Source organism: Taudactylus pleione, unplaced genomic scaffold (genome assembly GCF_031769625.1).
Source record: "Taudactylus pleione unplaced genomic scaffold, aTauple2 ptg000214l, whole genome shotgun sequence".
NCBI lineage: Eukaryota > Metazoa > Chordata > Amphibia > Anura > Myobatrachidae > Taudactylus > Taudactylus pleione.
Window position 1 is genome coordinate 9,730,139 of NW_028284616.1, and position 18,278 is coordinate 9,748,416.

Below are 18,278 nucleotides of genomic sequence, written 5' to 3' on the forward strand. Positions count from 1 at the left end.
ATTGTACTGGCAACAGAGGTCAGTGTGGATATTGAATTTATAGGGGATTGGATGCTGCAATTTATAGGGGATTGGATGCTGCAATCAGCTGGTCTGGGAGTAGCGCTCTGAGTGAAGGAAGAGCATCAGGTGACAGTCTGACATGTCTGCGCCCATACTGTTGTTTAGGAGGGAACTCTGGCATGCAGCCTGTGTGCCATTATGCTGGGAAGACACGCTGTGAGCAAGAGGCTGCAGAGAGCCATCTCCATGCTCAGTAACAGGACACTTAGTGGACAGGGCAGGAGCAGCTCAGACTGGAGCGATGTGCAGCATAAGCGGACCTCTGTGCTATCCTGGACAGGCACCAGAGCGGTAAGAAAGTGATTTTAATAGTCCGGAGCATGACAGTCAGGATATATATTTGGCTTTAATACAACAACACAGCAAATGTGAGATTGCAAACTTATTTTTTTATTAATATATTAATTTAATGAATGTATTTATTTATTTACCAATGTTTTATTATTTTGTGACGGGTGAGGGAAATGGTACAGTGCAGTTATCACACCTAGGACTGGGCTGTTTTGAAGGTCTACTGGTATACCAGCTTAGATCAGCAGTTGAACACAATGTGCCTGATTCAGATATGGACGCTAATGCGATTACAGCTGTGATTTTGTATGCAACGCAGCTGCAAAAATATGCTAATGGTTGGGAATCTGCGCAGGCACCCAACCCAAACTGCACATGTGCTGTACAGGTCCTGTGTGATCGAACGCAGATCGGCAGCAGACTGTCAGTGATTGACAATCTGCTGTCCTTTGTGGGTGGGAGAGGTGCCGGGAGCAGCTTCTGTTTCCCAAAACAGAGGTGTGTCGCCGCTGTTGGGGGTGTGGGAAGAGGCCAGGATCTTCGTCAGCTGGCGGAGATTTCCTGGCCTTTCTCTCATCTGCGGTGGCCGGCTTGTGTGGGTCATTAGCCGGCCGATGTTCCCGCAGATTATCCGATGCTGCATTGTACAAGGCAGCTTGGATAAATAATGCAGCAGGAGGCGTGATGTCTCCTTCTGCATTACCATATCTGCAAGGACGGAATTCCAAAGCTGCTTGTGTACAGCGCTGCAATTCTGTTCGGTACTGAATCAGGCCCTAAGATCGAAACGTTGACCAGTTGGGAAAATCTATAGCACAATAGGGCCAATACAGACATGACAGTTTTCATGTGAATTTCTCTAAAATGCTCAAAAATAGGGTCAATGATATGGGCCAGGTATGTGGGGTGCTGCATTTATGGGAAAGTGCTTTTGAACTTTCAGATGTGAGTTAAAAGGTTTTTGCCAACATTTTGTAAACTTGTATAAAAACACTGAATAAGGACATTAAATACGATTTCCTGTACCCCAATATACAGATTTCAGTGACGTGCACTAAGGTCAATAGCTGGAGAGGCACACATGTATAAAAACACAGTTTTTATATTAAAAATCTGGAGCATGACAGGGAGTATGATAGGGGAGGGAGTATGATATGTCCCTGATAGACTTTCATTTGCTGAAAAACAATTTCTGTCTATCATATCTCAACCATTACTAAAAAATGTAAAAAATCAACCATTTGGCCCCTCTTTAAAAACCTCCAGTACTTTGCTTACGGCCGCTAACTGCCTTCTAATACTGTTCTGCTATATTATTTGGCACTTTTGCTGGGTTCAGGGTAGAGATCAACGGTTCAGTTTTACTCAAATTTGTTTGGATCTAAAAAACGGCATCATATTGGCTATCCAGCTCTCGTGTGTTTTGGATAGCCAATAAGATAAATTCAAACTAATCTGAACTTGCACTTATTTTTTATAAAAGAGCCTAATCAAAACCGAACTGTTCATCTCTAGTTCAGGGTGATTTACCCACTTTTTCATCCACTTCTCCCAGGTCATACGTTATAGAATAAGCGCGTGATAGTGCCGCTTAATTTCAGTTATATGATTGAATAAAAACAAAAGCAAGCTGGTCCTAGTTAATGAGTGAAACATTGTATAACATCCAGCATAAGGAGCAAATTGGCTCACAATCTATATATCCAAGAAGAAGCAATGAGTAACATCCAGGGAGTGATGTACTAAGCTCCGAAAAGTGATACATTGGAGAGTGATAAACTACCAGCCGCTTAGCTCCTAACTGTTATGTTACAGGCTGTGTTTGAAAAATGACAGGAGCTGATTGGTTTGTAGTTTATCACTCTTAAATGTATCACTTTTCAGAGCTCAGTACATCTGGCCCATAGTCTCCTTAGTAACTGTTGCCTCCCTATGACAAAATAACTGTACTACAGATAATGTATTCTACAACCACCAACTGCCTATTTAGAATCCTGGAACACTGAAGCCATGAATGTTGGGTGTGTTCACTAGTTTATAGCAATGATTAATAAATTGTTTCCTATTTTGGTATTAAAATAACAACCAAATTCAAAAAGGCACAATTTTCCTTTAATAAATTCTTCATTTTAATGGCATAAGAGTTCCTATGAAAGCTGGTTTACCAAGAGTTGTTATCATTCAATATTGTACCGTAGACTCTGCAATGGTTGTCAGCAGGAGGACCAGTAGAATGCTGCAAACTGCTATTGAATTAAAGATTATTGACTGGACTAATAAATATTGCAACAGTACATGCTATCACTTTACCAAAAGCTGTCTGCAAAAAAAAATACAAGAAAAAGATTCGGAACATTTACTAAATACAAACATTAAAAACTGAATTACTGAACTAAAAAAATAATGTGTATTATAATTTATAACAACATAATGCATAAAATTAAAACTTTATTATTTAAATTAAATTTAAATTAAGAACAAGTTCAATTATTTTTAATTCGCGAAGCATAAAAAGTATTTTCAGAAATGTTTCCTTAATCTACAAGAAGGTTCTGTTCAACTTGACAACTAAAATAAATACATAAATTTGTAGCTACAAAACTTGATTCTTGCAAAAGAAGATTGGCACAATTTTGAACAGACTAAAAACAAAAAGTTCTCTAAAGTAAGAAATTACAGGTGTTGTGTAGCATAATATGCTTGCCAGGCATTAAAAAAAAACATGTATAAACAGCATATACCGAAAGTCACTTTGTGGCCCCACTCTCACCTCACCTGTTCATGACATGACACCTTGGTACCTCCCATGTGACATTCCTTGGTTCTCTTAGAAACCAATGCTTTCTGAGTCTCCTAGCAACAATAGGTCCAGACACAGGACACCGGACACTGGGAAAAGACACCCATGCAGATGGTAAGTGTCTGTCTGTCTATCTATCTATCTATCTATCTATCTATCTATCTATCTATCTATCTATCTATCTATCTATCTATCTAATAATTTGATGTATGAGTATATTTTGTATACAACTTTTTTTCAGCTCCCTCTTTAGATTCTGGCCAGGACTCCTCATTAAATGTCTGTTTCTCAAAAGCACATGATGTATTGAGAGATAAGGAAGTTACAATGTACACATAATTATTATTGACTTTCTACCTCAGACAGTTGAGCAAACTAGGGTAATGTTTAGTTAGCTAGGACTACAAAGAGCTTTTTTTTTGTCAAATGATAAATATTTGTTATTGACACTTATATATATATAGTTTACAATATGATACACAACAAACCTGGCCACTTAAGGGATTACTGTTAGAATCGCTTAAGTTTATGTAACAACATATTAACTCTTTGTCTGCTTTTCCTGGTTATTTTTCAATATCAGAGTCAGCATGTGTGCAGCTCAGGTCTCTTTAACCCTAGAGAGACGACTGGATTTTCTGGCTCAACCTAAAGTGAATTTCCTGAAATACCAAGACAGGTCAGTAAATTTCATGCAATTATAATTTCACCTTCAACAACCATTTCAAAGTATAATATACATATAAACTTTATATGAAATATATGATATATGATGCAATGCTTGCTTAATAAAACGAGAATACAATTTTATTTTAAATCAAAAATGATTGGTGTAGTTTAGTCTTATACAAATATGTAGTATTGGCATGCAAGGCTCTGGGATGTTGGGGAGGCGTGCGCCCTCTATGGGTGGCGCCCCTGTTTGACCGCACTGATCGTACACCCCTAGAGCTGGCCCTGGTTGGGTGTTTGGTGAATACACACTGTACGATACTAGCAGCCCGTTAGAAATAACAGATGATTTTGGTCATCTGTCATTTCACAAGGTGTAAGTATATGTAACAACATATACTTACACATAGAGGGAGGTGTACGTGCACTCCTGTGTGACTGAAGATGGTGGTGGGGTGGGGGACAGGGGATGCGTGAAGGGTGGGGGGCAAGGGGGGGAGGGGTGTTAATGGGGGGGCGGGACAATGGTGCTCTGGTGTTGTGTGAGGTGGGAAAGGAGGGGGTCAAAAAAAGACACTGACAATGGGTGTATGGTCCAACCTATTTATTGGGTAGGCACACTGCTACCCTAGGCGGCTCTGTAAGTAAGTCCAATACTTGTGGATGGTGGTAAACAGGTTAGGTTTTATTGCTGGCGCAAATTTTAAACCTTTTCTAAGTAGAGACATTTCATTGGTAGTCAGGTTTTCGTCTGAAAGGTTAAATATACCTCGGGTATCTTTTAACGCCATCTTACATTTTTGTTGGGTGTTTTGTGTCGCTTTCCTCCTTGGTTTCCTCTAAATCTAATTCTGTTTCTTTTTGATGGCCAGCCTGGTCTCTTTTCTCCTTTGTACATCTGGAGGAAAGGTGGAGGAGTGTGATATTATGTCCTGTGATCCTTCTATAAAAAACGTGAAGTGGTGAAAGAGCGAGATTCAGTGGGTGCATGTTTCTTCATTATTGGAAGTCTTTTCTCATGTGGGCAGCAGTGTGGGCAGCAGTGTGTAAGCTGCTGCTTGAATCAGGAGTGTTTTGGGCTATTACATAGCGGACCATTACTTTTGTATTAAGTTTCTCTTTAACCTTTTAGTATTTCAGCTTCATAGTCGATTATGTCCATTAGTACAATTCCCCCACCTCCATTTATCAGACAATTTGATGACCAGATCTTTATTTGTTCTTTAAGTTTTTAGGGCCTGTCTTTCTTTAAAAGTAAGATTCTGTTTGATCTTTTTACTCCCCAAAATCTTCAATAACCAAGCAGTTAAAAGTTTCCAATAAATTCCCTTTTAAATGTGAGGGGGGGGAAAAAACGACTTTGGTTTCATATATGATAATATTGATTATTATCATAATATACCTTATTTTCCTTAAACCTCAATTTATGGAATCTTTTTAAGTTTAATTTGCTCATAGTCATCTGCATATCAATAAAAATATTGAATTGTTCTACTTTAGTAGATCGGGCAAACTTAAGCCCCTTTTCTAGTAAAGTCCTGTAAAATATGAATACTTAAGTTAAAAATCTTGACCTTCTCCAAAAATGGTTTATTCAGTCTCTGATTGACATCAAAATTGGATTTCTTTTTAATATCCTGTCTCCTCTGTTTCTTCCTCCCCTCGCTTTGTACCCTGACATGGGAGATTTAACTTCGATATACAGGATTCCTCTTTACCCCTAAAAATGGGGTGGAAAAATTATCCTGTTCTAATGGTGCAAACCTATTCCTAGTCCTGATTGGAGAATGAAAGCATTTTTTCTTTTTATAATCAATATTTCTCCATTCTGGTTTTCTTTCTCAAAATGATCCCTATATCTATGATGACATTCCTGGGGAGGTACAGTACATACAATGTCTTATTAACTAGTGCTTCTGGTTCATCTGAGTAGTATCTCATCTATAGGCTTGTTCACCCTTATTCAATTTGGTGTTATACCGTCCCTTGAAATGAACTTTGTCTCTCATTACACTTTTCTGAAGGAGGTATGACTTATATGACTTATTCTCTTTTTTTCTCTGGTTGGTGATTAAGATGCCAAGATTTTCCACTAACTCTTTTTATCCCTAAGGAATCTATTTGTATTTTGGTCACTAGTTCTTTCTCAATTCTCCGGATATTGGGCCTGATTCAGAGTTGGGAATAGAGAGAGATATATCTCTCAACTGATCATCTTGGTGAAACCATGCTGCACTGCAGGTGGGGTAGATTTAAAATGTACAGAGAGATTTAGATTTGGGAGGAGTGTGTCCAAACTTACATCTAAATTGTAGAGTAATAATAAAGCTGTGCAATATTTGTGGGCTACATGTAAAAGCAGCCAGTATTTACCCTACATGCAAAAAATTTTTATGTATTTACACCCCTTGCATTGCAACATGGTTTGTCCAGGTACACTGTTAAGTGCTATCTCTCTCTCTATTCCCAACTCTGAATCAGGCCCTTTATCTTCAATTTCTTTTTCTCTTTCCTTAATGTCAGGTAAATCAGCAATAGGGACTATTAAATCCTTATACTCTTTTATTTCCTCATCTAATATAACCAGTTCTTTTCTACGTTCATCTATAATTAACCAGCACCGCCCACTTCAAATCTGGCGCCAATGACGCAACTCAGGCTGTATTGCGTCAACGTAGCTCCGACCCCAATTTACAATGCTGAAAATATCGACATTGTATAGTTGGGGAAGGGCCACGGTCACGCCTCCCCACCGCCCATGCCTTGTTGTACCGACCTGGCTACCCGCTCCCAGAGTCTGGGCAAATAGAAATCTCCCCCTCGGTTTGTCCCTGTCATCATGGTCAGTGCGCATTTGTACTAGCCTTATGCTAGGTGCAAAAGTTTTTTCTGAAAACAGAGATTCAGAGATGGGCACTATAGCACAGCTGCTGCGCCTTAGAACACAGTGGCTATGCTAAAATATGCAAAAGCTGCAGAATACGTCTAAAGTTGAAAGGTGCTCACTGCCGGCTTCTCTGATCCGCTGCTGTGTCAGAAGACAGCCATTCAGTGGAGGAACTCCCAGAGACAATGGAGTTATTTGCAGCTGGGAGCCAGCCCTGAATGGGGCACCTGGCTCCATTGACACCCAGAGCTGCATGGAGAAGGAGCGCCGCTGATCGGTGCTCCACCTCCAGTGGCATAACTACGGAGGGTGCAGGGGGTGCGGTCATACCCCCTGCACCCTCCATTTGCCGGGCGCCCGCTGAGTGTGTTACCAGCGGGCGTCCGGCTCCTTCTCTCCCCCCAGCGGTAGCCAGAGGATGGAGTTCACTCCTGAGCTCCGGCTTCCGGGTCCCGCAGTGCACTATGGGAGTGACGTCATGACGTCATTCCCATAGTTCCGAGGAGCAGGCGCCGGGGATGGACGGCAGCAGGCACTGGAGCGGGGTTAAGGTAAGTATTTTTTTTTTTTTGCATGTGTGTGAGCGTGCGTGGGGGAGGCACTACAGGGGGCTTATTACATGGGGCTTACTACTGGGGCATTATAGAGGGCTCACTACAGGGGGTATTAGAGGGGGCTTACTACTGGGGGCACTACAGGGGGCTTACTACTGGAGACTTATTACAGGGGGCATTATAGGGGGCTTACTACTGGGGGCACTACAGGGGGCTTATTACAGGGGGCTTACTACAGGGGGCATTACAGGGGTTTACTACTGGGGCACTTCAGGGGGCTTAATACAGGGGGCTTATTACAGGGGGCTTACTTCTGGGAACTTACCACTGGAGGCTTACTACTGGGGACACTATAGGGGCTTATTACAGGGGGCTTACTACTGGGGGCTTACTACTGGAGGCATTTCAGGAGGCTTACTACTGGGGGTATTACAGGGGGCTTACTACAAGGGGCATCACAGGGGGCTTACTACTGGGGGCACTACAGGGGGCTTACTACTGGGGACTTATTATAGGGGGCTTACTAATGGGGGCACTACAGGGGGCTTATTACAGGGGGCACTACAGGGGGCTTACTACTGGGGGCACTACAGTGGGCTTATTACAGGGGGCTTACTACAGGGGGCTTACTACTGGGGGCACTACAGGGGGCTTATTACAGGGGGCTTACTACAGGGGGCATTACAGGGGTTTACTACTGGGGCACTTCAGGGGGCTTAATACAGGGGGCTTATTACAGGGGGCTTACTTCTGGGAACTTACCACTGGAGGCTTACTACTGGGGACACTATAGGGGCTTATTACAGGGGGCTTACTACTGGGGGCTTACTACTGGAGGCATTTCAGGAGGCTTACTACTGGGGGTATTACAGGGGGCTTACTACAAGGGGCATCACAGGGGGCTTACTACTGGGGGCACTACAGGGGGCTTACTACTGGGGACTTATTATAGGGGGCTTACTAATGGGGGCACTACAGGGGGCTTATTACAGGGGGCACTACAGGGGGCTTACTACTGGGGGCACTACAGTGGGCTTATTACAGGGGGCTTACTACAGGGGGCTTACTACTGGGGGCACTACAGTGGGCTTATTACAGGGGGCTTACTACTGGGGCACTACAGGGGGCATTACAGGGGGCTTACTACTGGGGGCATTACAGGGAGCTTACTACTGAAGGCACTACAGGGGGCATTACAGGGGCCTTACTACTGGGTGCATCATATGGGGGCTTTACAGGGGCCTTACTACTGGGGGCATCATATGGGGGCACTACAGCAGCATTACTACTGGGGACATTATATGGGGGCACTACAAGGGCCTGACTATTGGGGGCACTACAGGGGCCTTACTATTGGGAGCACTACAGGGGCCTTACTACTGGGGGCACTGCATAGGGGGACCACTACTGGAAGTACTGCATAGGGGGACCATTACTGGGGGGCACTACATAGGCGGGCACTGCTTAGGGGGACCTCTACTGAGGGCACTGCATAGGGTGACCGCTACTGGGGGCATTGTATAAATGGAACTGCATAGGGGGGTGGCGACAGCTGGGGCTGGTATTGGTGCTGGGGGGTGGTACTTTTTAATTTTGTGGGGTGGGGGGCACCAACATTTATCTTGCCTCCGGGCACCTGGGATGAAGTTACGCCACTGCAGCCATTGGATCAACTGTGTGAACATCAGACATCTGAGTAAGCCTCAGATTACTCAGGATGTCTGGTGAAATCACACTGCCTGGGCCAGTGAAGCTGCGCCCTTGTCCCCGTCCACAAATGCCAGCAGTATGTCAATCATACTGTGGCCTTGGTACACTGCGACCAACACAAAAACAGATCTGCACATGCACAGTGAGGCTCCTGCCCATGCACAGTCTGCATACATCTGACATTTATCTAAATCTCAAATATACGTAAATCTCTGAATTAGACCCTCAATTACTTCCCCATCAATTGCACATAGAGATGCGTTTTGATTGCCTATGTCTCTACTTCACCCATTGTTGTCTATGCTTGGTTACGCAGCATGTGTAGAGTGAAAACTTGCAAGATACGCAAACAAACTTACGTTCAACTTTGCATTAGTCTCTTAATTGACATTACTCAAGCCAGGAACATTACACAGATCCAACCACACTGGAATTCTCATTAATTTCAATTAAGAAATTACAGGGTATAGGAAGGTGTACATGACAATCCTTAACAGATTCATAAAGTCCCAGAGGATAATAATCGTGTAGGCCAGTAGTATTCCAGAAAGAGTCCATGATAAAGATACAGAAATGTGGTGCTATTCCTCAGCAAACCCAAGACATTGCCATAAGGCAAATGCTTGTAAAAGGGAAAAAAAAACATGATGAGATATCGCAACCTCTATTGGACAATTTGGCCAAATACTACAGCAATCGACTGTGATTTCTGGTAATAATCCAATTAATATTTATCAAGATGGCACAATTTGCATCTTGTGAGGGGAGAAGCTGAGCTGAAACAGGGGAGATCAGTGCGGTCTATGCTCAGTAGCTACTGGGTACACTCATATGGCGCAGATAACGCCCACAAACAAATGTGATATCTTGTTTTGTGAGACAAAATTAGTAACTGAGAAGAGGAAGAGAAAGTGCTTTCATACAAGTGTTCCTGGGTTAACTGGTGCACACAGAGGGCCTCATTCAGAGGCGGTCGGAGGATGCAAGCGGTCGCTCAGAAACTGGGCGGCCACTTGCATCCTGACCGCCCGCCTCTGTTGCGGTCATTAGGCTGTGGGTTAACACCCACAGCTCTAACGACCTCTCCGGTGATGGTCGCAATGGTCAGAGACCATCGCGACCATCGGGGCTTACGGCGAGACCCTAGGGTAGGGTCTCCCTTGTCGTAAGCCCCGGAGAGCTTCTGGCTCTGTCAGAGCCGAAGCTCTCCACTGACATCACTAGTGATGTCAGTGGGGCCGCCCCCAAACGGTAGGCGTTCCCATGGGAACGCCTCCATTTGGGCTGCCACCCCCACGGCCCGCCTTCCAAACGGGGCGAGCTGTCAATCAACATCGACAGCTCGCCCCCTTTGGATCGAGACCCACTACGACCGGCACTGTCGATCGTAGCGGGTCTCACGCATGTGCACGATGGCGCCGGCCCCGCCATGCGCATGCTCTGTGGGGGGCCATCGACCCAGTCCGAGCGCATCGGCGCTAACGACCGGGTCTGAATGACCCCCAGAGTCTTTTCTCCTCTACAGGTAATAGAGGTGACAGAGATTGGGCTTTGGGCTATACCTTCTAGTAATCCCTTTGGATCTTCAAAAAGCACTTTGTAGAGGAAAATGATTCAAATATATGATACAGGCATAAGATGGTCCTGATTTCCTCTTACCCTTTTTTCAAAAGATATAAATGAGGGTTGGGTACAGGATTCCGGCAGTCAGGATGGCAATGGACAGAATACTGACAACGGCATCCCAACATTCAGGATCCAGACAGAATTTGGTAATTACCTTAACCCTCCCCATAACCCTATCCCACCTTTCCCGCAGCCTAAGCCTAACCCTCCCCTGCCCCGCAGCCTAACCCTCCCTCTAGTGTCTAACCCTAACCCCTAATCCTAACCCTAATACTCACCATCTGGATGTCAGCTGGTTCATAACTGTTCCACTGGACAAGTTATGTTTAATCACTATTTGGCAGGTTGGGAGTCTTTTCTAAACTAATGTTTGGCCAGCACTCCCCTTTTGTCATTGTGCCACTTCAGTCAGCCTTCATTATACTATTTGAAAGTTCCAATTAGTTCCTACAGTATTTCCTATTGCAAACCCTCCAATTACACTTTATATTTTTTACAAAGTATACTGTAGCCTGCAAAGTATACGGTACATCTTCTTTTAACTGAATTTGCAGTTTTCCTATGAATTCTCTTTATTTTTAACCTCAGTTGTTTCAGAATTGTTCCTCAAGCCGTTCAGCACTAATCATATTTGGAACCTGCATTGTTAAATATAAATAACAGCCACCAGATTGGCAATAACAGTTATTATTGTCACTAGGTACTTACTCTTATTATTTGTCATTTAATTACAGCCTATTAATCACAGCTCCCCTAAAGAGCACAATAAGTCTGTAATTACAGGTGACCCTTGCTAACAAGCTTTCTAAATGCCAGAATGCTGGGAAAACCTGTAATTACTGTGTCACTCTCTAATGTCTCTAGCTACCCCCACCTTGTTCTCAGCAAACACAGGATCTCTCAAATTGCTCTCAGCACTAGCCATAAATAGGCAACAAAGTACAGTCATTCTTTTATTCAGTGGGGACTATGGCACATATAGTTCAGACAAACTAACTGACATTAAATGTAGTATAAAGTTAATCCAAATAGTAATTACAACATTTTATAAAGAATGACTAAATTATCAATAATTGGTTACAAACATACAAGAGTCTGGATATATTCTGTTTGTACTATGTAGCGCTTGAGCAAGTGTGTTCCAAGAGGATAACGTGTTAATTGAAGTTGCACTTACCTCACTGTTGGTGGTGGCTTCACAGTAGGTAATTAGTGTTAACTTGACTCGCTACGGGTCGACCTGAGAGAACTCCTGCATGCTCGTTCAATACAGATCAACAATGCCTGTATGAAAAAGGATAAGACAAAATGGGCAACTATTGAAGCACAATTACAAAGGAATTCTGGATAATTAAGAAAAGCAGTACAATAGGGATGGAGATGGGTGATAAAGTGGAGATGATGAAGACTATAACAATGTCACAATGTTAATGACAAATTAGTAACATAAAGTTAATCTAATCAGAACGCTAGTATAATAGTTAGCTAGCATAGTACTTAGGACCTGATTCAGACCCGCTCACTAAGGCGCGATCGCTTGCTGTGAGCGATTTTCACCCATCTGCGCATGCGTATAATTCGCAGTGTGCGTGCACAAGCCATTCATTGCGATCTGAGTTAGGTAGCTCGTAAGCCACTATCAGGTCGCTGCTTTGAGTGACAGATAGTGCCGTTTGTGGGTGGAAACAGGGGAAGGTGCTTGTGAACGGGACAGTGGTGTTGCGAGCACAGGCGTGTCAGTCCCTCAAAACGCCATTTAAAGGGCATGCATAATTAGCAAAGTAGCGTCATTGTACACGTCACCTGCATGTTTTTCTGATTGCAGTGCTTGCGGCGGGTAAAAGGGCTGCGTGCTGCGAGCTCCTCCGATGGCTCACGATGGTCTCGATTAATCATACATTTCCCGGAGATGATGTGTGTTGCGAGAGGCAAGAGGGTGTCTTCAGACACTTGCGAACGCACTTTGCCGTAGCTCGCAGTGGGCGTCCTTACACGATTCAGTGCGAGCGTTTAATTTACATATCCGGACCCTTTTTGCCAGCAAGCAATCACATCTTGCGAGCGGGTCTGAATGAGCTCCTTAATCAGCTCTGCTGCAAATGATTATTAAAAAAGAAATTGTAAGGTCAAACTTTCACTCCCACACTCATTTACATTTCCAAGTCAGTCCAGCTAGAAGGTGCAATTCTACACCTCAGCAAACACACTGCAGGAGGGGCAGATTTAAAATGTGCCAATAGATGTATAGCTTAGAGAGGGCACATCCTAGTTCAATGCTAAATCTCTAAGTAAAAATAAAGCAGCCAAATATTTGTGTACTACATGCAAAACCTGGCAGTATTTTTCCCTATTTTCATTCATATTGCAATTGCACCACGACTCACAACGTGGTTTGTTCTGGTGCATGTTATCAGCCTTAAACTGTATTTACTACTAACTCTTTAGGAGTAAGCTCTTTATGTGTACATGACTTTTTAAACAATTTTTAAATCTCAGTTACTATCATTGGTGCACTAGTAGTCTATTCCAATGTGCCCTCTTCTTACTGTTGGCAAAAATGGGCCAATTTCTAATCAGTGATACCCCTTTTACACAGTCCTAAAAATCCCGGATTGATGCGTATCTACCCGGGATTTTTGTCTGTGTAAATGGATCCACCCAGGGATCCGGGGATCCAATGGGTACTTTGCAGGGTTGGCCACAGGTCGTTTCCGTGGCACCCTGCAGTGTAAACAGCGTGATCTGGGGTGCCACATGCCGCCCAATTGGCCGGCTTCAGTGGCGCTTGGAGATGACATCTGCAACACTGGAAGATCTGGGTCACTGCATACTGGTGTGAGTGGTGCCGACTCGGGAATATCCTGGGTCGGCACTGCAGTATGAAAGTGCTTTGTATGGGTCCAATGGTACTCAATGTTACCGATGGTTTCAAACACTTCCTGGAGATGATGTGCGTTACTAAGGGGAAGTGGGCGTCTTGTGACAGGCGGGTGGGTGGCTAAATACATACGCACGCCTGGACATAGTGGGCATGCTAATGTCTTGCTGTGCGTTCGTGGCAGCTAACGGCTGCATGCAAACGCATCTAGCGAGTACGTCTGAATCGGACCCCCTGTTCCAATCCGGTCAGACCCAGAACTTTGGTATAAAGTGGTATAAAATCACACTATTCTATGCTGGAGTATAAACCAATTAAAAATATTTATTCAATCATACATATCCCATAGTAAAATATATATATATATATATATATATATATATATACTGTATATAAAAAAATTAATTAAATATAAAAAAGCTAAATATGAATATAAAAAACAACTTGGTAATAAATCACAGTTTCAGTAACAAACAATTGACTTGAATTGTATCATGATGAAAAATGTATCATATCAAATTGCAACATAACAATATATTTATTTATATATAATCAGCTAATTTGGAGTTGTGCACTTGTATTTCTTCTTTTTGTGTATAATGGTCTCCACAGGTAGCACCTCCTATTATATTTATATATGTTCAGGGTGTGCAGTCTGAGGCCTATTTTTTATGTAACATAAAAAGATACACTTTTCAGTTACATACAGTATCTGTATGTTGCTACCGTTTCTTCCTGTAGTGTCTGGATCTCTGTATACTCGGGGGACCTCTGTCTGTCTGGAGCAACTACGCATTTCAGTCACATCTGTGACCTTTTTAAAGTTGAATCAACTCCAGGAAGAAGCGGTAGAAGCTTATAGATAATTGTCCGCTAAGGACCATTGCCGCAGTAAGCCAAGGACTCCCCCGGCGTGCCTAGGGGCATATGTATCAAAGCTTGATGCGAGATAAAATTGTGAAATATATATCACCAACCAATCAGCTCCAAACTATCATTTCTAAAACACAGCCTGCTGGTGATATATATCTCACAATTTTATCTCACATCAAGCTTTGATACATATGCCCACTAGACTTCGAAGTCTGGAAGTAGTGGTGGTGGCAGTGATACGGTACAAACTATACCCGCCCGCTTAAAGATATTTGCCTGCCATGGGTAATTGCCTCAGGATAATAAGGACTCTCCTGGCTTACTGAAACCAAAAGGTCCGGGAACAGCGCTGATAACAGTGGTATTCGAACAGCGGTGATAACAGTGCTATTCCATAACAGCACTCACCTGCTAGAATACAATAGCTGGGTTTGCAGGCAAAGGAATGGTAAGTGTGGATATTTTCTTATACAAAGTAACTGAAAAGTATATATTGGGCCAATGAACATTTTTACTGGAGGGAATCATTCTATTTATCGCCCATTGCATATTACTTTATAAGTAAGGACTGGATAATCTTGAGCACGGGTAGTGCATTTGGAATTGGTATGAATTACCACCGGACCTAAGCCCGGCGGATGAAATACCGATGCTGGAAGGCCGGCACATGAAGATCCCGACAGAGGTAAGACCCCTAACCCTCCCCTCTCCCCCCCCTAACCCTCCCTTATTGGTGCCTAAACCAAAACTCACCCCCTAGTGCCTAGCCCTAACTTCCCCCCAGGGGTGCCTAAACCTACTCCCCCCTCCCTGCACCCTAACCCTCCCGGGGGGGTGCCTTATCCTAACCTCCTCCTGGGGGTGCCTGACGCTAACCCCCCCCCCTTCCCCTAGCCTGAACCTAACCCTCCTGAGGGGGTGCCTAACCCTAAGACCCCCCAGGAGTCCCTAACCCTCCCCCCCAGCGGCTATCACCTCCCGGCGCCCGGCTTACCTACGTTCAGTATGCCAGGCATCGGGATTTCAGCGTGGGGCTAATGAAAGGCATCGGTATTTAGACGCCTATCATTAGTCCCATGCTGGGATTTCACTGTCGGGAATTTGGAGGTCGGCATTTCGACCACCGTCTTCCTGAGTACAGCCCGTGTATTTGTATTTGACTTCAAACCTGTTTTTAAATTCACTTGTATTGGAATCAGCCTTAATGGGGCTAAATTAGCAGTTATATACTGGAGGTGGGTTATTGCCCAGCTAATACAAGTAAACATCTTTTCATTCTGAAAAGAAAGAGGCTTTTTAACTCCAGCACAGTCAGTGCATTGGATTTTCATCTGATGATCAACCTACAGTAGCAAGGAAATTGTTACATTTGCATTTGCATGTGGATATAAGATTATTTTTATGATGAAATTTGATATGATACATTTTTCATCATGATACAATTCAAGTCACTTGTATGTTACTGAAACAGATTTTTTTATACAAAGTTGTTTTTTATATTCATAGTTTTTTTTTATATTAAATTTAATTTTTATATATATATATATATAGATTCTAGAGACTTGCACTCACACCTCACTTAGCAGGCCAACGTAGGGGTGCTACACAGATTTTTTAGGATCCACAAATAGAAAACAATTGTCATAGGCAAGGGCACTCTCCATATGATAAACACATTTTATTGAGGCAAAATATAGCCGTCCTTGATATAGAGAATATCAATCTTCCAGATATAAATCCAGATAAAATTCGTCAACGTTTCGGTCCTTGATGGACCTTCCTCAGGACATTACATCATATAAGAGTAGAATAATGATCTGGTCATCTATTGTACTAATATCTGCGGAAAAAACAAACATAGAAAAACACAGGCTCAGTCTCCCAGGCTTCAAAACTTCGTGGCCAAAAAATAAATACATAAAAAAAGACACAGACAAAATTACCCAACTGGTATGAAATGTATCAAAATGAAAAATTTGAAAATTAACAAATTAACTATACATTGCCATAAGGGAAACTCATATACTTTGTATGCACATGCCTTTAACTGGTATAAATCATGTGGACACAGGATGGATGGACCTAACAACACATAGTTCCATTATACATGTATATCATACACATACATATTGTGAGCTAGTAACACTAGTTATCACTACAATTTACTGGTGACTCAATGAAAAATATACAAGGTTATCTAGTAGTATCCACCTGCCATAACACCAATTACCAGTGCAACAGAAGGTATAGTATACCTGAGTTAGATACTGAAACCCAATAAATGTGGTCACAATTTGCAGCTCACAGGGACCAGCACGTGTACACAGACAAGAGCCAGAAAGTCCAGTGCAGCTGAATAACAGAAAAAGCAGGAAAACAAATCTTAATAGATCATTAGACGGCCAGCGCGTCCGCTGTATACCAAAAAGTAACCAGTCTCTTACCAATGTTGTACAAATATGCCACCAGCAAAATCCCACTCCTATGTTCAAGACGCCCGCTTCCATGCGACCCCAATGTGTGTGCCACTGGACAGACCATGCCGCTCTCTTAAACCGGAGGATCCGGAAGTGCGTCACGTGACACGCACGCTGGTAATTCATACTGCCAATATCCTGCTTAGCCAAGGAAACGCACAGGCTTGCGTTCCATGACAACTCACTAACCCCAGGCGATAAACATCCGGTCTACCTCACCACTAGTGTAGGCGCACAACCCGACCACGGTATAGTCCATCTGTGCATATAGGTGTCCATCCTGGGACATGGCAAAGAATATCACTAACAGGTCCCTTACTATATTGGTTAGCCAGCCAAATATTAATAATAATAAATGATAAAAAATGAAACATACTAGGCTAATGATGGCTCTAGCAAGCGCACACCCAATGCACACCATCACAGCCCACAAACAATAATAAGAACCTAAATAAACAAAAACAATAAACAAACTATACAATCAATAATAACTAATAAATACGCCACGCTATAAAGCCCGGGACCATATACTCGTATCACCACCAACAAGATCTGTCTGAGATATACCTTTTGCCAATTTACACATACCTATCACATAAAAAAATATATATCACACCCAAAAAAATTTGAAAAAATAGATGTGAATGTAAAAAATGAAAAAAACTTTTTTTAAAAAAAACAAAACCTCCATGGTGAAATGACACACATAATAAAAAATAAAAAATGTGAGAAATATCAGGAAACATATAAAGAGAGACATATAAAGAGAAATACCCCACATATAACACCCATATGTGATTTGAATACAAAAATAAATATAAAATCAGGAATACAAAATCCACCACCCAAAGGAAAATCCAAATAAAGAAAAACTGACATCTACATCAACCACAATAGAAGAAACAAAGCCCCCACCAAAGGGAAATACTAAAGAAACATATTAAATGAATTGTATTCGTTAAGACCCTTTGGGGCCACAGTGTCCAATCGATGTATACCAATAGCTTTCACGTTGTTTCAATAACTGGAGTCTGACACCGCCGAGTCTTGGGGGAGGAATCCAATCGATAAGTTTACATTTCAGACTTGCCACCTGGTGATGTCGATCCAAAAAATGTCTGACTACAGGCTTGTCTGAAGACCCAGAACTTAATGCTGCCCGGATGGTGGCCCGATGGTTTGCCATATATAACATTTTTTTTGTTCTACTATGGGATATGTATGATTGAATAAATATTTTTAATTGGTTTATACTCCAGCACAGACTTGTATGATTTTATGCTAGTTTTGTGAGGTTTGCAATACCTCCGTTTTTTCTGCAGCAGGTGTATAAGCGATTATTCCAGCTGGTGCACAAAACAGGCACTGAAGCTGCATACACACACAACGATTTTTGAACGATTATTGTTAAACGATATCGTTTAAAAATAATCGTTTGAAAAAATCG

At 42.6% G+C, this 18,278-nt stretch overlaps 1 protein-coding gene across 1 annotated transcript in view; it reads left to right on the top strand.

Annotated features, from left to right (window-relative positions):
- The first annotated feature begins 3,191 nt into the window (after window positions 1–3,191).
- SPMAP2 (sperm microtubule associated protein 2) overlaps window positions 3,192–18,278 on the top strand; it is a 34,830-nt gene continuing 19,743 nt past the window's right edge. Inside the window, exons 1-3 of the mRNA XM_088478532.1 lie at window positions 3,192–3,261; window positions 3,408–3,483; window positions 3,738–3,833. Of these exons, the coding sequence (XP_088334658.1) occupies window positions 3,192–3,261; window positions 3,408–3,483; window positions 3,738–3,833 (242 nt within the window). The remainder of the gene's footprint in view (window positions 3,262–3,407; window positions 3,484–3,737; window positions 3,834–18,278) is intronic.